Source organism: Fusarium proliferatum, assembly GCF_900067095.1.
Source record: "Fusarium proliferatum ET1 genome assembly, contig: FPRO_scaffold009, whole genome shotgun sequence".
In the NCBI taxonomy this organism is placed as follows: domain Eukaryota; kingdom Fungi; phylum Ascomycota; class Sordariomycetes; order Hypocreales; family Nectriaceae; genus Fusarium; species Fusarium proliferatum.
Window position 1 is genome coordinate 156,412 of NW_022194798.1, and position 21,152 is coordinate 177,563.

The 21,152-nt window shown below is 48.4% G+C and overlaps 9 protein-coding genes across 9 annotated transcripts; 7 read left to right on the forward strand and 2 right to left on the reverse strand.

The window, feature by feature from the left end:
* Positions 1–392: 392 nt before the first annotated feature.
* On the forward strand, positions 393–2,208 carry FPRO_15766 (uncharacterized protein; the record flags this gene model as incomplete). The annotated part of the gene is made up of 3 exons (XM_031219878.1): positions 393–526; positions 584–1,179; positions 1,238–2,208. The coding sequence occupies 3 exons, from the start codon at positions 393–395 to the stop codon at positions 2,206–2,208; spliced, it is 1,701 nt and encodes a 566-aa protein (XP_031085593.1).
* A 569-nt stretch (positions 2,209–2,777) lies between these two features.
* FPRO_15765 (uncharacterized protein) lies at positions 2,778–4,930 on the forward strand (the record flags this gene model as incomplete). Its single annotated transcript, XM_031219879.1, has 3 exons — positions 2,778–3,326; positions 3,425–3,684; positions 3,826–4,930. 3 exons carry the CDS (start codon positions 2,778–2,780, stop codon positions 4,928–4,930), a joined length of 1,914 nt encoding a protein of 637 aa, XP_031085594.1.
* Positions 4,931–5,018: 88 nt separating this feature from the next.
* Positions 5,019–6,608, reverse strand: FPRO_15764 (uncharacterized protein; the record flags this gene model as incomplete). Its single annotated transcript, XM_031219880.1, has 3 exons — positions 5,019–5,286; positions 5,393–6,166; positions 6,256–6,608. 3 exons carry the CDS (start codon positions 6,606–6,608, stop codon positions 5,019–5,021), a joined length of 1,395 nt encoding a protein of 464 aa, XP_031085595.1.
* A 1,157-nt stretch (positions 6,609–7,765) lies between these two features.
* FPRO_15763 (uncharacterized protein) lies at positions 7,766–8,656 on the forward strand (the record flags this gene model as incomplete). The annotated part of the gene is made up of 1 exon (XM_031219882.1): positions 7,766–8,656. One exon carries the CDS (start codon positions 7,766–7,768, stop codon positions 8,654–8,656), a length of 891 nt encoding a protein of 296 aa, XP_031085596.1.
* A 1,018-nt stretch (positions 8,657–9,674) lies between these two features.
* Positions 9,675–11,410, forward strand: FPRO_15762 (uncharacterized protein; the record flags this gene model as incomplete). The annotated part of the gene is made up of 7 exons (XM_031219883.1): positions 9,675–9,796; positions 9,855–9,938; positions 10,010–10,370; positions 10,438–10,784; positions 10,858–11,145; positions 11,204–11,309; positions 11,372–11,410. 7 exons carry the CDS (start codon positions 9,675–9,677, stop codon positions 11,408–11,410), a joined length of 1,347 nt encoding a protein of 448 aa, XP_031085597.1.
* A 338-nt stretch (positions 11,411–11,748) lies between these two features.
* Positions 11,749–13,488, reverse strand: FPRO_15761 (uncharacterized protein; the record flags this gene model as incomplete). Its single annotated transcript, XM_031219884.1, has 4 exons — positions 11,749–12,393; positions 12,470–12,727; positions 12,802–13,289; positions 13,341–13,488. 4 exons carry the CDS (start codon positions 13,486–13,488, stop codon positions 11,749–11,751), a joined length of 1,539 nt encoding a protein of 512 aa, XP_031085598.1.
* A 677-nt stretch (positions 13,489–14,165) lies between these two features.
* FPRO_15760 (uncharacterized protein) lies at positions 14,166–16,901 on the forward strand (the record flags this gene model as incomplete). Its single annotated transcript, XM_031219885.1, has 3 exons — positions 14,166–14,566; positions 14,623–15,299; positions 15,352–16,901. 3 exons carry the CDS (start codon positions 14,166–14,168, stop codon positions 16,899–16,901), a joined length of 2,628 nt encoding a protein of 875 aa, XP_031085599.1.
* A 561-nt stretch (positions 16,902–17,462) lies between these two features.
* Positions 17,463–19,401, forward strand: FPRO_15759 (uncharacterized protein; the record flags this gene model as incomplete). Its single annotated transcript, XM_031219886.1, has 4 exons — positions 17,463–18,234; positions 18,299–19,130; positions 19,184–19,301; positions 19,351–19,401. The coding sequence occupies 4 exons, from the start codon at positions 17,463–17,465 to the stop codon at positions 19,399–19,401; spliced, it is 1,773 nt and encodes a 590-aa protein (XP_031085600.1).
* Positions 19,402–19,978: 577 nt separating this feature from the next.
* Positions 19,979–20,768, forward strand: FPRO_15758 (uncharacterized protein; the record flags this gene model as incomplete). Its single annotated transcript, XM_031219887.1, has 2 exons — positions 19,979–20,182; positions 20,235–20,768. The coding sequence occupies 2 exons, from the start codon at positions 19,979–19,981 to the stop codon at positions 20,766–20,768; spliced, it is 738 nt and encodes a 245-aa protein (XP_031085601.1).
* Positions 20,769–21,152: the final 384 nt, after the last annotated feature.

Genomic DNA, 21,152 nt, shown 5'->3' on the forward strand with positions numbered 1-21,152 from the left:
ACACGAGCCCGGCTCCAGATCTAGCCCCCGACGAGTACCTCACCACCCCTGGTCGGTCATTAGTAAGAGCTCAACTGGCGAATGGCCTCGTTGCGAGCCCACCTCGAAGCGAGGCTCGCCCCATGCTTCTTTGCTTTGATCAATTAAATTTGCGCGTTGACCTGACGACTGTCATGAGCATGGGAAGTTTGACACTCAAAGGTGACAAGTGACGAGCCTGTCAACGGTGTGAACTAAACTGGTTTCATGGACAAGTGATACAAGAGACTGTATAATGGATAGATAGATCATAGATGGGAGAAGCAGATCACAAGATTACCATTCTACTCTTGACTACTGGTTTTCTTTTTCACCTTGCCACAGTTCTCTTGTGTTTTGACTATAACCCCATGATGCATCAAACTCCCACTGAAGCCTCAGGTAGTTTTCGGGCCAGTGGTAGCTCCTCTGATGAGCTTCAAGAGCTAGATAGATCGTTGAAGCTGCTCACTGGTCTCATTTCGCAATCAAATAAAGAAGGATATGAGTAAGTCCCATCGCAAAGGTAACAGCTGGGATGACGTTTATCTAATTACTCATGTAGATCCTCCAGGTTGAAGGCTTCTATTGGAACAGCTCTGTTTAAGTATGTGATGAGATACGCACCAGAAGACAGTCCATACTTTAATCGGGATCGTTTAGTCGTGTCAGGACGTAGGTTTTATTGCCAGTGTCTAGCTAGCTGTTTCTCTGCACCAGCTCACATGCCTCCTATAGATTATGCTGGCAGATGGAAAGGCTTGTTTAAGCATCTCATCGCAGCAAAGGGTATCGCCGTCGGCCTTCCAGATATTGCCAGCGTCTTTTCTAGAACAACAACTCCTCACTGTCACTCAAATCAAGCAATCCAGAGTGCTATAGGCCAGGCAATTGCATTGAAAAACCTTACGATGCTCTACAACAAACCAGATCTGGAGCTTGTAGACAATATGATTTGGTGCATCATTGATGATCCCAAGTTCCAGCAGGGCAGTGCTCTAGAAGCAGTCGCTCTTGCCGGTAATTGGAAGCTCAGGAATCTCTGTGTCATTTATGATAGCACGTATGATTCAATAAGCAATAATCTCGAAGTTAACAACTTCAAGACGCATGGCTGGGATGTAATCAAACTGGTAAATGACGAGAACTTGACTATCGCCAGTAAGTTCTACCAGGGTGCCTTCCGCGATGACTGACCTATTCTCTAATACAAGCAAAGCCATATATATGGCCCTCAACAAATCAAGAAGAAGCAACGCGCCAACCCTGGTCAGTATCCAAATGCCAAACCGTTCCTCGTCACACCAAGTAGACTCTCATCTCAACAACAATCCGCTCCATCTCCCACAAGAGCTTTACGATATCTTCCTAAACGTATCAGCAAAAAGCAAGCTTTACGAGACCGATTGGCTGGTGAGGATGAGGGAATACAGGGAGCTGTACCCAGCGGTCGCCAGGGAGTTCTGGTGCCACGTTGCCGGCAGATCAGGTACCATAACTCAACACCAACGTGCATTTACTAGCCCGATGCCTCTACCAATATCTTCCTTACCAGCTGAGCAGTGGTCCCGGAGAAGAGAACGCAGATCCTTCAGAAGGGATGACTTTTCACAGCAGCCAGACAGGCGTTCGAGGCCGGGGAGGACAAGGCCCGAAACCTTCCATATCCGCCCATGCGACGCCGAAGAAGCTGCAGGGGCTTTTTTGGTGTCCATCAGATCAACCAAGTTACCAACGACTATTTCATTGCCTCTCAAAGGCGCCACAAGCTTTCCTGGTCACTCGTCTCGTCTAGGTGTGACATATGGAGCTTACACGTTCTCCAAATGTCACGACGAGGACTTTGACTTGACTCTCATAGCCGCCGGAGTTGGTATTCACTATGCAATGGGCACACAAGAGCTTCTCATAGGGGAATATGGTTTAAGAGCCAAAATAGTGTCATGTCCCTGCCTTAGGCTATTCCAGCTGCAGACAGAGGAATATAGGAAATCTGTCCTTTGGCCGCAGAGCAGGAAACCGACCGTCGCAATTGACTTTGGGAATAGCCAGGGGTGGAAGCCTTATGCAGATGCATTAATGTTGTTGGAAGACGGCGCGAATGTAGAGACAGAGGCTAATATGCCTAAGAGGATTGGGCGCAGGATCAGAGATTTCGTTCAAGAGTTTAAAGAGAGAAATGCCTCTTAAGTTGAATGAATTAAAGTATATGTTAACTCCGACTTTTTACTGATGAGGGTCCGCTACCCTCAAGGGAATCTTCTCAATTTGCATGACGTCTTAGTGAGACATGACGGATCAAGGAATCTTGTTGTTAGTATTCCAGGAACTTTTGGCGGCGCTCGCCGGGTGGGTGGATAAGATTAGCATCGACTGGCGCTAATGCAGTCGCCGAGGTCTTCCGAGGTGGGCTTGGTGGGCTTACGTCCCGACAGCTACGGTCGTGGTAATAAACTTCCTGATCCCCAGGGATACACATTTATAATTTATTAAGTCCCTTTTCGGCACCTAACACACTGCAGCTGAATGTGACGCTCTAAGCATTCCTCAGGCCACCAAGGTTCTGTGCCCTCCTAGCACTGAACTGGCCTCCTACCCCACAATTCTCGGCTGGTGAAGGAGGGGGCGTGGATTAAGCAAAACCTCAACTTAGGAGACTGATTGCAGTGTGGGCCGTTTCTTAACTCGTAGCTTTTGAGAACCATGACGGAATACGAGAAGCAATATTCGTAGGTAGAGGGGATGAACTTTCCCTCGCTATGTCTAAAAGGGAATGTCTAGAAAGTATATATATGTTTAACAAGAACCCTCCTGGCCAGACCTTTCCTTCTCCATTTCTGCCAATCCCTGCGCCAACAATGACCTGGTCGCCGCCTAAAGATTACACGTCCCGACCCATCACCGTCCTGGGCGGCGGTGTCTTGGGGCGTAGAATCGCTGCTTGTTTTGCAAGTGTCGGATGGCACGTTATCATCCGCGATCCATCTGAAAAGTCGAGGGCAGATGCAATTGCCTATATCGACGCAAACATCACAGACTATCTCACGATATCCCATGGCGAAAAAGGATCATGGGAGGCTACCGAGGACTTTGGTGCCGCTGTCAAGGACACCTGGCTTGTCTTTGAGGCTGTGCCGGAAATATTGAGTCTCAAGGAGGATACTTTCCTTGCCCTGGAGCAGCAAGCGCCAGCTGATTGTATCCTGGCCTCTAACAGCTCATCCTTTATGTCAAGAGAGCTTTTGGGAAAAGTCAAGGAATCCACCAAGGCTCGCGTCCTCAACACGCATTTCATGATGCCTCCCCAGGTATGTTCATACTAGCTAAGAGATTGCGATCCTGGCCAGTAGGCCATCATCTTGAAAAAGAGATTCGCATTCTAAAGAGAACCGCTACTAATTTTCAGGCCCTTATCGTGGAACTTATGACTTCCGGAAGCACCGCTAGCAAGATCTTCCCTTTCCTCTCGCAAGAAATGACAAAATGCGGGCTCAAGCCTGTTACCGCCAAGAAGGAGTCATCGGGCTTCATTTTCAACCGCATTTGGGCATCTATCAAGCGTGAAGTGCTGATGGTCATCGCCGAAGGCGTTGCTGACCCTCAGACTATTGACCAAGTCTGGATGGATATGTACCAGTCACCAACCGGCCCCTGCACCATGATGGGGTACGTCTGTTCCATTATACCCTCAATCCATGATATAGAAAACAATCACTAACATCCGTCCTAGTAACTTTATCCCCCTCCTCATCCCTTTGGTATCTTTTCTTTTTCGTACATGAGTTCTGACAGGGGTCATATAGACAGTGTTGGTCTCGATACCGTCGAGCACATCGAGGAGAACTATGTTGAGAAACGAGGCTTACCCGACACCACCTTGAAGTGGCTGCACGAGAATTACGTCGCCAAGGGAAAACTTGGAAATAAATCCGATCAAGGTGGACTATATCCCGTGCCCGCATCAGGAGAAAAGACCAAGCTCCTGGTCCTCAACTTCTACCAAGGTGCAAGCCCTGGGGAGCTGACGGCCGAGACTTACCTTTCTAGTGGTCAGATCCTGGAGTTCTCGGTTGAGAATAAGAACGCTCGTCCGAACGCGCTGGTCTCTGGACAGACTATCCCAGATGGCATTGATGTGTGCGGTGATAGAATGTACTGGACTTGCATGGGCTACCCTCCTAACAATGATGGAGCTGTGTATAGCGCTAAGTTGGACGGCAGCGATATCCGTACCGTTGTCCCTCGCGGTCACGTCCATACTCCTAAGCAGCTTCACATCAGCCAGGGAAGCAAGAAGATCTACTTCTGTGACCGCGAAGGGCTGCGCATTCATCGATGCAACCTTGACGGATCAGAGCATGAGATTCTTGTTCAGACAGGGGATTTCGCTCAAGAGCCTGAAAAGGCCGCAGACCAGACCAACTGGCCTGTCGGCATCACAGTGTCCGAAAAGCTGGGTAAGGTGTTCTGGACTCAGAAAGGTCCGTCCAAGGGCAACGATGGGAGAATCTTCTCTACTAGTACCGATATACCTGAAGGCAGTGACGCATCGTCGCGCAGGGATATTGAGCTGATTGCCAAAGGCTTACCGGAACCAATTGACCTTGAGTTCGACGAGGATAATGGGGTGCTCTACTGGACTGACCGAGGCGAGATGCCGCTGGGTAACACGCTGAACAAGAAAACAATAGTTGGACAGCCACCGGCCGCTGAGAGCAAGTTTGGAAGACAGATTATTGCTCAGGGGTTTGGGGAGGCGATTGGCCTGCGACTGGACAAGAAACGCGATTGCATTTATGTTGCTGACTTGGCGGGAAGGCTGTGGCAGTGCGAGACTGTTCCTGGACCTAAGAAGAAGATTTACGAGTCCGCTGGGCATGCGTATACTGGCCTTGCCATAGTTCGTGACTGAGCGGAGTGGCGCTGATGGCAAGCAGCAGCAAAGTAGCTTAGTTTGATAATCTCTGAGGTATATACAGTATTCCCTAGCTATGTGTTATTTATCTCTGTTCATGTACATCCAGATTCGCCCGAGCCATCAAGAAGTCAATTGACTCAAAGCAACGCTGCGCCGTCTCATTCTTCTGCGCGAGCTTTTCCAGCAACCCGTGCGCCTTGAATGCTGTTTGCGTGGCATCCCTCACGGTGGTGGAATAGGGACTGCCCAGCACGAAGAAGATCAAAGAGCTAGCTGCGAATGCTAGCGAGGAGATGTAAAACCAAATGGACTCATGGAGGAGTCCTTGATCATCCAGGCGTTGGAGTAACCTACGACGCCAAATAAGTTAGATAAAGGGTCTTAATCACAAAATGATAAAAAGACAAGAAAAAGTGTCGGCGCTCTGATTAAGAGAAAACAATAGGAAGCTCTTACCATACAGTTTGCATGGCCGCAGTAATACATTGCGAACCGTATGCGTATCCCTCCATGCAGAAGCTCTGATCGTCCGCTTTGCGGGTCAGATGATGCAGGAATGGCCGGTGAAGAGCCATCTGTGTTATCGCATACGTATGACGAATCGCCAACTGGGCATGTAAAGCCCGCCTCACAGGAGGGATCTCGTCAACAGGTGGCAGACTATTATACCACTCGGTGAGCTGGGCATCCAGTGAAGCAACATCCTGACTCGTCAGTTTGTAGGTGCTGCCGGTACCGTTTAAAGCGATGCTTTTGCCGAATGGATCTCGGCGCTTGTGTATCTCTGCCATTATTACCAAAATCCGACAAATGACGAGAGTTTCAGCCTCGGGTGTGTGGGGATTTTGGCGTACGAAAGAGATACCGTGATCATGGAGGTTCTCGTCCCGCAGCGGGAGGATCTGGTCGGTGTCTACTTGGTGGAACAGTTTTGGTACCCCCAACGTGCTGGCGAGGTAGGTGTCGAGAGCATAGAGCACCGAAAAGACCTGTCGCCGCCGAAACATCCGTTCCGCAGGTAATTGAATGCCTGCATCCAACGATGGCCCCGACACATGCAAACCGATACGAAGCGCGGTGGCCACTCCGATCGAGAGTCGTGTATAGGCTTTAGATAGCATGCAATTTGCTGCTAAGAAAAGCACCTGGTATATGATGGCTCTTAGAATGTCCAGACTGCACAGGTCGTCCAGTTGGAGCATTTGGATACTTGATTGATAGAACCCCCATCTATGCTTCATATCAGCAACGGCCGTGCATGGAACCGGAATAGCTACGGTAGCCTTGATACTTCAGGTGGTTACATAAGGTTCTCCTACCTTTGTAATATAATGTCGCGGTTCGAGTGTGCCTCCGTTGTGCTGTGATTATCTGTCTCATAACGCTTGGCGAATCCCAGCAATGCAAATATCAGCGCCAGAAAGGCATGATCAGTAGGATTTAGTTCTTTCTGCGGTTTCGCATGTACCTGGATGAGCCGAGCAAAGAACGCCTCGCGGTCAATACACTCGTGGCATGGCAGGGCTTCCTCGATGGCGACGTAGCAAAGTCGCTGACACTCTGCCAGCTCCGGTAGCTCAGTGGCGAGTGACGTCACTTGTTCAATGGGAGACGGAACAGTTTCCTTTGCGAACGCTTCAGCCAGAACCCGACCAGAGGAAAGAGGAGCCATGATGTTTGCAAGACTGTCGCATTTATCTCTCACAATCCGCAAGACATTGAGGCTGGCGAATGCCCCGTGATAGGTCTCGGATCCGTCGAAAGAAGACAACAAGTCGTCCCCGGGTCCGACGAGCGTATCAACAGCGTCTGGGGGGGTTTGACTCGCACCAGCTTGTGGATTTGCCTCCAAGAGACCCACGGATGAAATTGAGTGCTCATTGTTGTGTAGAGTCGAACCCGCCAATTGCGCCTCCAACTCCGCTACCCTAGACTCAAGATGGCGAATGTAGTCGACCGGTTTAGCCCGCGCAGTCGAATTTCCATAGGTGCAACTACTCGGTAAAGAGCGAATTAGCCATGCGTAGATAATTCATCAGGCTCGCTGATATCAGGGGGTATTGCTGGGTGGATAGAGTGTCCGTCTCACACGATGGTACCTGCATGGCAGCGCTGGCAGGGTTGTTCGCCAGAGCACTTGAGTTTGCGCCGTTTACAGCTATCGCAAGCTGACACAATCGTCTTTGTGCGCGGCAGTAATCCGCTGGGTCTCAGCTCGGTAGCCATAATGCCACCAAGATTCCCAGTCATAAAGAACGCAATCCAAAAATTAACCGAGTATGTTTATCAATATTATGCAAGGCTACGTCAGCATAGATCCATCCGGGGGGTCTGGGGCTATGGGCATGTGACTGTGGCTACAGTAGGCTACAGCTTTGGGTGTAGACAAGAGCTGAAATATGGTTGATTCTAACCTAGAGCATCAGGATTGACTGTTTGCGGCTAGACGACCTAAGGGAACTTAATATGGGGCATACTGCATAAGCGAGATCGCGCTTGTGCATGTTTGAGGTTAGCCTGCTCTCGGCCTCCTCGGCGGTTGCATTAGGGCGCCGGAGACCCTCAGACGATGACATCGTCTAATATCGTATGGTTGGAAGTTGCGCCTCGCTGAGACATAAGGAGACTCACACCATTTATCGTTTTGGATCCTATTTCTTCAGCTGCTGTTCATCTCTAAAAAGCAGGGATTTCATCAACACCGAAGCTCAACCTTTATTCATCGACACAGTTTGCTCTCTCAAGATGGTTTCGCTTGCTGCCCGCATTTTCCGGTTCTACCTAGTATGGATTCGCCGCAGTCAGACACAGTTCCTGACCGCGCGCAACATGCGTGAGCATATCCAAGCCCAATACATCCGCCCGCAGAGCTTCTCGCCACCGCAGACCCTCGGTTCCGACATCGCCATTGAGCGCGTTGATGTAAACAACTGGCCTCTGTACCGCATTTCATCCTCGCCATTCTCTCCGGGAAAAGGAGATGAGACCAACCGCCCTGCGATGCTGTACTGCCATGGCGGCGCCTTCGTCAATGAAATCGTATCTCAGCATTACAAGCTTGTGGCGCAGATTGCTAGGGACACCGGGCTTGACGTACTCGTCCCTATCTACCCTCTCATCCCTCGACCCACGGCCACTGCTCAGCAAATCGTCGGGGGACTGCACGAGATCATGGCCCAAATCAAGCAGCCCATCGTCAGCATCGGCGGTGACTCGGCGGGAGGCAATTTGGCAATGTTGCTCGCGCAGCATCTCGTGCGCATGCAATCAGATCTCATATCCCAGGTCAGATCACTCGTTCTGATCTCGCCTGCGCTGGATGGTACCTTCAGCCACCCCGAGATCAAAAGATTGGGATCCAATGACCCGTGGCTTAGCCCCGAAGGTTTACACGTTGTCTCGGATATGTTCAGTGGGGGTTTAGCGGCTTCAGATCCCAGAATCAGCCCGCTCTTTGGCGACATTGCAGACTTGCCTCCAATTTTACTCCTCTCCGGAACACATGACATGCTATGCGCAGACGCAAGACGTCTCAGTGCTCGGTTCCGCCACGGCGGTATATCTCCTGGTATGGATGCCTGGGTGGCAGGGAGTGTTGAGCTGGAGAGGTTTAAGTATGTTGAGGTAGAGGAGATGATTCACGTATGGCCGCTTATGCCGTCACCGGAAGGCGCAGAAGCACGAAAGACAATAGTAAAATTTATCGCAAAGTATCTATAATTATAAGGTAGTAGTTAACTAAATACCCGAGAAGCCTTAGTCCTACCTATTGATAATCAATCATTAATAGATCTCAGTGCTGCGCCGCTCCTAAATGGCTATTTAGAGTATCCTGACTTGCGCAGGTACAAGGGGGCGCGCCGTCTAGAAATTCACATACTGTAACGCCAATTCCCTTCCTGAACGTGCCAGAACTTCTCAAAAATTCCAAGGTCAGCCTCCTGGAAAACTTGAGCTAAATGAATCCTGGTATGGAGTATGGCAATAAGCATTCCTAGGCAACAGTAAGGGCAATAAGTATTTTACCTGGGTGTGTTTTTTTGGTGTTCTTTACCTTTATGGCCTGGATGCTAGAGCCTCTTTTGACCACTTAACCTTATTACAGGCAATAAATATAGGCACAAGAGTTATATTACTTATAAAGGTATTATATTATTAGTTATAAACTAAAGCTATACTATTTAAAGAGAGAACCATAAAGAACACCCTGCTTTATTTCTATTATTATAATCAAGTATTAAATATAAAAATGATTCCATTTATATATATTAAAAAAGAGCTTAAAATACTTAATTTTAATTAAATATTTTCTTTAATTTAAACTTTATTAGAATAATAAATTAATAATAAAAATAAGAAGTATCTTAAAATGTTACTTATAATTAATAATAAAAATAATAATATATAAGTTATACTAAAGAAGTAGTAATATCAGCTAAGTTTAATACCCCTTTAACTACATATTCCTTTTAAAAGAGGTTATTCTATTCCCGCAATACTGTTTCTCCACTCTGCTCCTTCCTCTCATCCTTGGTCTTTGTCTTCACTTCAAATAAATCGATAAACAGGCACCTCTTACCAACCGGCACCCCCGACGATCCATGGGTGCATGTATATCCAAGCAGTCACAGGCTAGATACTAAAGTGATTAGTCAGCATGGTATCGCCTTCTCTTCCAATCGCAGCCCAAAGAAAAAGGCAGAGGGTAGAGAGTGTCTATCCACGGCGACGTGCTGTTATGGCTTGTAATGTCTGCCGTGGCCGCAAAAGCAAATGTGACAGCGGCCGGCCATCATGCAGTTTCTGCCTGGAAACTGGCGCGACATGTATCTACGAAGATCAACGTTCTAATTACTCCAAGTTCGTTTCAGAACTTTACGCCCGATATGCCGCATGGTTCGCTAACAACCAGTACCAGTTTCGATGCAGCAAGTGTACATATCATAGACAGGTTGGATAGTTTGGAGCGGCACTTGGAAGAACGCCTAGGGAACATACCAAGGTTTGTCATTCATTATCACTTTCCAATCAGTGCCCATCCTCGATACAGGAAGTGGTGGTTAACTCGGTAAGCCAATGCGAAAAAAGCAACATATCTCATTCTTCTGCTCAACCCATGCTCATTCAGTATCCTGTGATGGAGAGCATACTTGAGTGGCCAGTATTTGAAAGCCTTACGTCTTTAAGGAAAGGTCAGTCATTAGCAATAACTGACTCGGACTCGACGGGTCACAATCCATCACCAGGCAATCCAGCAGAGCAGAATCCCGAGAATCGGGAGGTTGAGCATGATTTCGATATCGAATATGCCATTCACATGTTCTTACAAAACGTTCATTCGAAAAATCCAATACTAGATTCTCGCGTCTTGGCCGAAGCAGTTTGTCGCTGCTCGGCAAATGGCTTCGACACAAGTAGAGAGTCTGCTCTTGTGGTAAACTTTGGTTCCAAGATCTTAAAGGCTGACGAGAAACTGACTTTTATTTTCTCCTTTTCTGCAGATTATTGCTTGTGCTCTAGGACTCCGCTCGTCACCATTTGTACCGTCCCGAAACACGCAACATGTGCCGCAAGATACATCAAATGACCAGGCTGAGCATTTGTTCCGCAGGGGCAATCAGATTTTAGCCTTACAACCGGCCTCTCTCTTGACAACCCAATGTCGATTCTTTTGTGGTGTATACGAAATGTTTTGCATTCGCCCCGTTGCCGCTTGGCTACATTTCAGTCAAGCAAGCCTTCAGCTCAAGCTTTACATCCATTCAAGAACCTTTTCGTATCCAATTCACCCATCTGTGGATAGTGGGCTACTACAAAGATTATACTGGTCGTGTATGCAGTCAGAATGGTAAGTCGTGCCAGTTTTACTATTCCCCTACTGTTGCTCCCATGTCTTCTTGATCCTTACAGCATAATATCAGTGAACTATCGAATGAGCTGCGAACTACAACTGTCGGGCTCGACCAACTAGCCTTCCCGTATGCATTTCCACAGCCCCCAGCTCAAAATGAACCATCGACCGCTTTAGACTCCGGGGGCAACGCGGGGCAACTAAAAAGCTGGATGTATTATCTCTCTGAAACCTCCCTGCGCAGAGTGGGTAGCGAGATCATCAGCACAATGTATAGTAAAGAACCCGGGAATTGGACAGAGGATATCCCTGGTATGTGTGTTCGAGCACAGCAGCTCCTGGATAAGCTTGATGCATGGTAATATAACGATCTATAGAGGTCACAGATGTTCCAGACTGGCTAACAGAGTTGCAAGGATGGATAACCTGCCCAGTGAGCTGCAAGTCGCTCTGCCGATCTCCGAATCGTCAAATGAGTTGGGGTTACACGTTCGAAGCAGATATCTCCTCTATCGTTCCTGGGCTCTTCGGCCTCTGCTCTACATCATGATACATGCGCCTCAGTCCGACTTACTACAACATAGATCAACCGTGGAGCCACTAGCATACGACTGCTTGCTTAGCTGCATTGACTCCATCAATGACGTTACCTATCACCATCGGCATCATGGCACGTGGTATACCTTGCGTGTGGTAGCCAGTGCTGCTCTCTCGATAAAGGCGGCCTCAAGAGTTAATACTATGAATCTTCCGCCAGGGTGGAAAGAGGAATTGAGAAAGGCATTTTGCATATTGGAAAGTTGGAGCCCTGAGGCTAGAGATTTGCGCGCAAGTCTAGAAATCATCAATTCTGCATAATTAGCTTGCGACAGTTTACTTGAATCGGTATGTCTCTCCATTTACTCAGAAACCGATAGCTATCTCCAAACCAGTACCTCTGCAGATGACTATCAAGATCTCTCTAGCGTTTAACATCGACGTGGCTAACCTCGCCTCCTTCCAACTTAGATGATCCTATCCCGCCATCAGAAACGTCCTTGTCGTCGAAAAGGCCTTCAATCTCCTCAAGAGAGAGGCCCTTTGTCTCAGGCAGGAGAAAATAATTGACGACGACGGATACAGCCGTAATGGAGGAAAAGACAATGTAATACTTCCAGCCGATGGACTGCAGCGCGATCGGGTTGACAAAAGACAAGATGATCAGTGACGAGTAGATAGCAATAAAAGCCAGACTCAGTCCCTTGGATCGAATAGAGTATTGAAGAATCTCGGTGGGGTAAGCCAGAACAAGTGGTGTATAGGCAATATCGTAATGGAAGAAGTAGATGAAGATAAATGCGATGACAGCGATACCGAGGCCGTTGGATTGGTTGATCTCAAAGCGGGCGGAACAAATGGTCCATATGATGAATGAAATCAACATACCAACGCCTGACCAGTTCCACAGAGTACGCCTGCCGAGTTTATCTACCAAGAATGCGGCGAGGATGGCGGCAAAGAAGTTGAATAACTGGAGAAGACCGTTGATCAGAGTCTGGGTATCCGGGTTCTTAACGCCAACAGTGTCTAGGACGAGAGTCAAATAATACGAGACAACACTGTTTCCCTAAGTTTCGAAACAAAATGACTTGTCAGTTTCCGAGACAATGTAAGAGGAATGACTGGGTTGATATGAGACTTACCACCCACTGAGAAAAGAGGCCCAATAAGAACGAGATCAGAACCCGTTTTCGGTTGCCGGGAGTTGCCACAAGAGCACTCCATTTAACGTCCTGAGCATGTCGGTCGAGTTCGATAGCGGTGACGATTTCGTTCATCTCAAAGTTTACAAGAGGGCTCGAGGCATCTCCGCCAGCATGATACTTGGCCAGAGTAACCCGTGCTTCATCAGCTCTGTTGTTGGCGACGAGCCATCGAGGGGATTCAGGGAGTTTCCACCACTGAGCAACGAAGAACCAAGTATTAGCAAATCAATTTCCTGTCGTGGAGTATCCATCAACTACAAACTACTTACAAAAACCATTTGGAGTATGGGAAGAGCGCCCTGGAGGATAGAGGGACCTCGCCACGCCCAGACACTGTCAGGCATGTGCTTCTGGAGACCATAGGTGCTCCAAGCAGCGATAATGGATCCAAAGTAGTAGAAAGTCCAAAAGAGAGCCGTGTACACTCCTCGGTGGCTTGGGTAACACAGCTCCGAAATCAGCATAGGGCTGGGCTGTATAATAGTGATAGCGCCCATACCAACCAGGACTCGGGAAGCGACAAACATCCCGTAGTTGATAGCGGCTGCCTGGATCACCGAAGCCACTACAATGATCAAGCCACCGAGTAACAGCGTGTTCTTGCGGCCAATCCTATCCGAGAGTGTGCCACAGAATGGGAGGGCCAGGATCGATCCGAAGGATTGGGCAGCGTTGACGAAGCCTAGGGTATGGCCTTGAGGATTCCCGAACTTGTTCTTCCAGGAAGGGAGTGCCTGAAGGCCGTTCATCAACGAGCCTCATGGCCAAGTTAGCGAAGCTATTAACAAGACCAAAGATTGTTTCTCACCATCGAATCCTGCAACAGACGAGGACATGAGAGGGATAAGAAGAAGGAGATTGAGTTGGACGAGGTACGAGATGCGATACCAAGGCTTCTGTTCTTTGGGAAGAACGCTAGCCAGGAGAGACTGTTCGCGATGCTGCTTAGGAGGCATTGCAGATGCGGTCAATAAAGACAGCCGATACTAATTTGAGTAAGACACGTATGTAGGTGTAAGGCACAGTGAAGAACTGCTGGTTTGATGAAGCCAGAACGCTGGATTACAAGAGCGGCATTCGCTTCCTTTTATTATTTCTTTTCCATCGCATGATTGCGGAGAACTGCTAGGTTCTTTCGCTCCCCCGGTATACCACAAGATGGGGGAATCCACCTTCTCCAGATCCCCAGAATTCGCAATTAAAAACTCAATTAGAATGCTTCTAGGCCCTGATGAGTATGGGCTGAACAGTACTGTCGGTGGGGCGGCTGAGTCCTGCCACAATAGTCTGCTGCCGGGGATAGTCGGCAAGCATCGTGAGTGGATGTTGACAAGAAGCTAACGGGGATCATCGGCAAAGACCTCAGCGATTGGTTTGGTAGAGTAATCCAACAAGCCTCTTGAACAGCGACCTGACCTGACCCGACAAAACAAACGCCCGGATGACTTTGATGAGAAAGACTTATGACTTCGCTTCGGCAAACCCATTTGATTTGACTTTCCATCCATTTTTGCTATGACTCACTTGATATCATTCGTCTTCATCAGACTCGGCGACCCTCTCTCAGTACCCTTACTTCGCTTTCGCACCTCACCTGTCACCCATCCAACCTCGACGACAATAAACAACAGGCATGGGCGACATGGAATCATTCAAGCTCCCGTATGGCGAGCTTTTACAGCACCTAACTGCTAGTGAGAAAATAAGCCTCCTATCAGGTAACTATCCCTCTCCAAGCAGCATCACGAGAACTCCTCTAATCAACCAATGTCGTTATTTCCTAGGTTCCGACTTCTGGCATACGCAAGGTATCCCGCGACTATCTATTCCTAAACTTCGCATGTCGGATGGTCCAAACGGAGTTAGAGGCACAAGGTTCTTCAACAGCGTTCCCGCAGCTTGTCTCCCCTGCGGCACTGGACTGGCAGCCACATGGAGCCATGACATGATGCGCGAGGCCGGAGACCTTATTGCAAGGGGATGTCATGCAAAGAGCGCACATGTATGGCTGGGCCCTACAACCAACACTCAAAGGTATACAGCAGCGCTACTGTCACTACCTTCTTTTGTCGGCTGATATGTTCCAACAGGAGTCCACTAGGCGGCCGCGGTTTCGAATCCTTTTCCGAAGACCCTTTGCTCAGTGGAAGCCTGGCGAGCGCGCTTATCTGCAGCGTCCAGAAGAACGGCATTGCTTGCTCTCTAAAGCACTTTGTCGCAAACGATATGGAACACGAGCGAACTCTTGTAGACTGCAGGATAAGTCCCCGAGCCCTGCGAGAGATTTACCTCCTTCCCTTCCAGATCGCCATCCGAGACGCCGACCCTTGGGCCATTATGACGGCATACAATAAAGTCAATGGACAGCACATGAGCGAGCACCAAGAGATACTACAACAAATATTGAGGAACGAATGGGGCTACCAAGGTTGCATAATGAGCGATTGGTTTGGAACATACTCTACAGCTGCAGCTATCAACAACGGCTTGGATCTCGAAATGCCAGGCCCAACAGAGCAGAGGGGAAAACAGGTCGCAACAGCGCTTGGTGTTGGCAAGATTAGCAGCAGTACAATTGACGCGAGAGCTGCCTCGGTCCTCAAGCTCGCCGATCGTGTGAGGGCGTCTGGAATTCTCGAGAGTGGCCCCGAATCATGTCCTGACACGAACCAAGATCGTAGCGTGCTGAGGAGGTTAGCGACAGAGAGTGTTGTCCTCCTCAAAAACGACGGCCATATATTGCCTTTCCGTGTCGACAAGAAGGCAAGTCGACCACATTCTTTCCATTGTCCTTCTTGCTCATCCGACTAACCCTGAAGAGCAGACCGTAGTCATCGGACCCAATTCTCAGAAGTCTTTCTTCTGCGGTGGTGGATCAGCGTCGCTCCGGCCTACACGTGTGGTCTCGATCCTTGAGGGTCTCCAAGGCCAAGTCGAACAGCCCCTAGAGCACACCGAAGCCTGCCAGATCTACAATCAACTTCCAGTACTGGGTGATATCGTTACAGCTCCCGACGGGACGCGTGGACAATTCCTAATGAAATTTTACACCTCGCCACCAACAATGCGATTGAACAATAGCGAAATCACTGGTGCCCGGGAGGCCATAGACGTCCTGCAGCTCGACGACTCGAACGTGGTTTTGTACGACTATAGCAACCCTGCTGCACCTGATAATGTTGTGTATGCTACCATAACTGCCGACCTGGTTGTCGAGAACACGGATATCTATGCCTTCAGTCTGGCTGTCGCTGGAACCGCAACATTATATCTTGACGACGATCTCATCGTTGACAATTCGCACGATCAGAAGAGGGGCACCAGCTTTTTCGGTTCCGGGAGTGACGAGAGAATCAACCACGTGCAGCTTGTCGCCAGTAGAGTCTATAAGCTGCGAGTTGAGTTTGGCAGTGCCACGACCTCCAGCCTGACCAAAGCAGGAGCACCTGTCTTTGGGGCCGGCGGTGTCCGTATTGGCTGTGCCAGGTACTCCGACGAGTCCCGTGAGCTTGATCGTGTTGTTGAACTGGCCAAAGCAGCTGATCAAGTGGTTGTTTGCGTCGGTCTAGGCCCTGAATGGGAATCGGAAGGTTCCGACCGTTCATTGTACGAACTCCCTGGGAGGCAGAATGAACTAATATCCAAAGTTACAGGAGTAAACAAGAATGTCGTTGTCATCATTCAGTCAGGCACTCCCGTATCTGGCCCATGGGATCAAGTTCCTGCTGTGATGCAAACCTGGTACGGTGGTAATGAACTAGGCCACGGCATTGCAGACATAGTCTTTGGAAGAGAGAGTCCCTCGGGAAAACTCCCCTTGTCTTGGCCTCGTGTCATTGAGGATAATCCTTCCTTTCTCAGTCATATAAGCGAAGCCGGCATATGTTACTACAACGAAGACATCTTTGTTGGATACCGCTTCTACGAAGTAACCAAGAGAAAGGTGCAATGGCCTTTCGGCTTTGGTCTATCGTATGCGTCCTTCATCCTCGGGCAACCAAGTGTGCAGATACGAGGCAGCGGCGTCGAGGCGAGCATGCTTGTCACTGTACCTGTTCGCAACAACTCAGTCACCACAAGCGGAAAGGAAGTGATACAAGTTTATATGAGCTGTGTTACACCATCGGCAGTCAAGCGCCCTATCAAAGAATTGAAGGGGTTTACTAAACTTTTCGTTCCGGCTAGCGAAATGAGACAAGCAACCATCGAGATTCCTCTTAAGACCGCTGTGAGCGTTTGGGACGTCACAACCGATTCCTGGCTAATGGAGAGCGGCACTTACAAGCTATCTGTTGGTAACAGTAGCGATTCAGCACTGCTTTCTACTCAGTTTCAAGTGCCAGTCACTCAGCATTGGACGGGGCTATAGGTTAGTTTAGTAGGAATAATTCTATTTCCGATAACATCAAGGCCTAGGCCAATTAAAGCAAGTCCGATGAAATGCACACTGTTTGGATGTGATACACGGTCTAATGATCCAAAGAAGAAGAGAAATTCTTGTTAGATTTATACCTCTATATATTTCATGGGGGCTTTCAACTCTCGGTCTCGGAATTTAGTTTTAGACACCTCTGAAACTGCACAGCTGGCCTACTGAAGCTAATTGTTGCCACTTTTGTCGTCATCGGACCTCGGCAGAGAAATATTTCCGGCGCGCGGAGATGACGGAGATGGGGGAGCAAAAGCCAGTCGGTGCCCATTTTCTCTTCTCCGAAGACTTCAGCTCTTCTCCGCTGACACAAAAGACACTAAACCAGCTATGAATTCAAGCTCCGAGGTCTCACGTGGAGCGCGAAGGCGACGCCGATATCGTACGCCCATCAGCTGCCGGCCTTGTCGGCAGAGCAAATTACGCTGCGACCGCCAGACTCCCTGCGCATCATGTAGGCGCAGAGACTGTGTCGCGCAATGCAGGTACAATCATGAGCAAATGACGCCCGCAGCTCGACCAAATGACTGCAGCCATCCTACCAACGACGCCCAACCTTCACCCTTGTCGGTGCCTCTGCGGTCGCCAAATACCTCCCCCAGGGATGAAACCATTAGTTCACAGCCCTCACCGCCCTCAGTATTCTCGGCGTTTTGCGACGCTAGCCAACAACAGCAACAAGACCAACTTCGGCGCAGTCTTTACCAAGACTTTACTCAGTCTCACTGGGATGCAGTGCTGCAGAGACCTATTGATTACACCAGGCATCCCAGCGTCCCAGCTCAGGGTACCCTTTATCAACCAGAAACTTTGTGTTTCCCGTTTCCTTTTGCTTCCAAGGTTACAGTCAGTGATCTCACCAACGCCTTGCCACCTCGCGAGTCGTGTGAGTATCTAATCATTCAGTACTTCACCCGCATATCCCCCTTCTTCCATATACTTCACGGACCGACTTTCCAGAAGCAATTTGCAGTCTTTTTCAAAGACACAGCCAGTTGTGACTTATCATGGCTGGCACTCCTTTTTCTCGTATGTTCTGCCACTCTAAAGACCATCGATGAAAGCGACGATGTCATTCGTTCCATCGCGCCGAATTCCTCTTACGGTCCCAATATAGCAGCCATATCCGACCGATATCGCGCAATGGCTATGATCTGTCTTTGTAAAGATAGATTTCTAGTTCGTTATCGCTTGAGTACCCTAGAGGCATTGCTTGTACTTGTCTACACAATCAGTCATAATGAGGGAGCTGAACAAAGCTGGGTCATGCTCGGTTAGTCTTGCTCCCCCGCTTTCAAACCCCCCTTATTAGTAGTCTGTCTTACAGCTGAATGCAGGGATGGCGTCAAATATTGGCATAGCGTTGCAGTGTAATGCAGCCAAGCCAAATCCAAATCTAACTCTTGTTGAAAGAGAACGTCGCAGACGATGCTGGGCCGGTATACTTCTCTTACATACTTACCAGGCTATTCTATTTAGAGATGTCGATATGTCTTCTCTTATATATGATTATACAACTATGCCCGCAAACGTCAACGATACCGATATCTTAGACGATCGAATTCTTCAAGCTTCGACACAACCAACGCAGATGTCTGTTATGATTTTCAAGATATCCCTGTTACGGCTTTCGGCACGCATTTGTAAAGAGCTTTCGGACGTGACGCCTCTTACTGAAGCTCGGCTCATGGCTCTGGATGCTGAGATAGCCTCGGAGCAACAGCGCTGGGCTTCCGTATTTCTCGTGGATGGAGCGCCTAGCCTGCTTGATTCCTCCAGCTACGCTCTGTGGTGTGGGCTTGATGTTTATGCGCATCAACTATATCTCCTCTTACATCGAGCATTCTCACGGCCTACCAATAGACTACTCTATCGACCGCAGTCGAGACAGAAGTGCATAGCATCAAGCTTAGTACTTCTTGACATTCATCGGAAATGGACGGAGCTTCCCCGCTTCAGAAGCTATAGGTGGTACGCATATGGCGTGGTTGGATCTTGCGCTTTACATGGCGCTGTCACATTGGCGTCATGTCTTCTGGAACAGACGGGTCAAGGAATTGATACTTCTGCCGAGAGAAAGGCATTTGATGCCGCAGTCCTACGTCTCAGCAAATTGCAAGAACGAAGTTCCCTATGTGTGAAAGCATATCCGGTTCTTCGCCAGCTACAGTGTGTCCGCTGATGTCTCGAGCCAAACCAGAGCTAACATAACGCAATAATAGGTTAATGCTCTCTCCAGACAGCATCCCCTGGTCTTCGGAAGCTGCCCAGGAATTTGAAACTAATTTTGATGACTGGATAGATAACATGCAGTGGCTCGACCCCGAGTCCATAGATTGGGTAACGTTAAAGAGTCTTGTTTTATTTAGCTTATTACTAATATCAGTAGAACTTCTGGGAAGAGATTTTAAAGTCGGGGCTAAGTGATGTACCCTCTTGAGGTTTATCTTTGTCTTCAGAGGGTTAAAGTCTTTCCTAAAAAGGTCATTTAGAAGTTAGCTATATGTTATATCTTAAACTCGCCATAAATGCGTAGACTAATAATAACGACGTATATATTATTGATTTATTAAATTCGAACTTTAAAAACATTTTATTTCTACTTTTCCCTTGTTTATTCCCTGTAACTAAGCACGTTCTTCGATGACTTGATACATACCGATTACATTACGAAATAAGCTTCTTCTTATGGATCGCACACGGTCACAGAAGATTTGGGACGGTATAGTGATTGTATTTATGTTTTTATGTCCCTGCAGGCTGCTCAGAAAGCTTTGTGTCCAGATGGAATGTGTACGAGAATGCGGTGCTATACAGGGTGAGCTGCTCTCAAGATGCAATTCACCGCTCTTGTTAAACTTGACTGGGAGCGTAGGCCGTACAGGAATGTAGAGTGGGGAGTAGTACCGGACAGAATGATAACCATCCCATAGATACAGTGGGAGAGATGGCTTGCCAGAGGGCTATATTAAATGGCCTCCCGCATTCGCTTCACGTAGATGCTATGCCTTCTAGCAATGGCGATCCATAATAATTTTCCGAGGGCTTTGTATAAGACTCGGCCACTATTATCACCTCCTAACGCTTGGGCATCCCCATTTTCCAATGTTTCGAGACGACTTACAAATAACGAACGAACACACCACTCTGTGGGATGTTCTCCAAGGAAGCCCAAATGGGGTTCTTTGACGCCGGAGCAGCAGGATTACATTTCTGCAGCTGTAAATCGAATCGAAGATCATGAGTCGTGTCGTAGCTCACAGCTCCCACCAGATCCGCGTGAATCAAGCAGGAGAATTAGGTGCTGTGCTTATCTACGCAGCCCAGACGCCCATTGTGGTAAAGCAACATCCAGAACTGCGGCCACTTATGCAACACATGTATGATCAAGAAGTTGGCCATCTAAGCACTTTTAATGATCTGATAACTAAACATCGGATCCGTCCAACTACTATGTATCCTTTGTGGCAGGTTCTTGCCACAGGGCTTGGATGGGCAACGGCAATAATGGGAAAGGAAGCTGCTATGGCATGCACTGAAGCTGTTGAGACGGAGATTGGTACTCATTACAACGAACAGGTCGAGCAGGTGATCAAAATCATACAGGGCTGGGAGCAAGAAGGCTACGAAGCGGGAACTGAGATCCTTGAATTCCTCCAGACCCTCCGTCGTATTCGGGATGAGGAACTCCAGCACCTCGACCACGCGGTTGAACATGACGCGAAGAATGCCCCACTGCATGACCTGTTGACCGCTTTTGTCCGGACATCCTGTAGAGGGGCAATCTTTGTAAGCCAGCGACTTTAAGATTAGCTCATTTAGTTCCTATCATACAGGAAGAAAAAAGGCATGACTTGAATTCCCTGATTTGTGACTGAAAGCAATACAAGACCCCTGACCATGACGCTACTGGGGGGGCCAAGACTACATCGAAACCTGTGTGATTCTTAGTGTTGATGAGTTTGGTGTGTTCCCCCTCTACTCCCGAGGGCCGTACATCGTCTTATTCGGAATGGGGCTTGCTAGTAAAAGCCTTATGGGTTTCATGATGCCTTGGGAATAGCAGTGGATCATCTCCACTGCTAACTCCGACCATACATGCACAGACTGAAGCCATCCCGTCCACTCTTTATGTAAAAACATCTATAGGTGTAATATAACTGCTATTGCAGAATATATATTTAAATACTT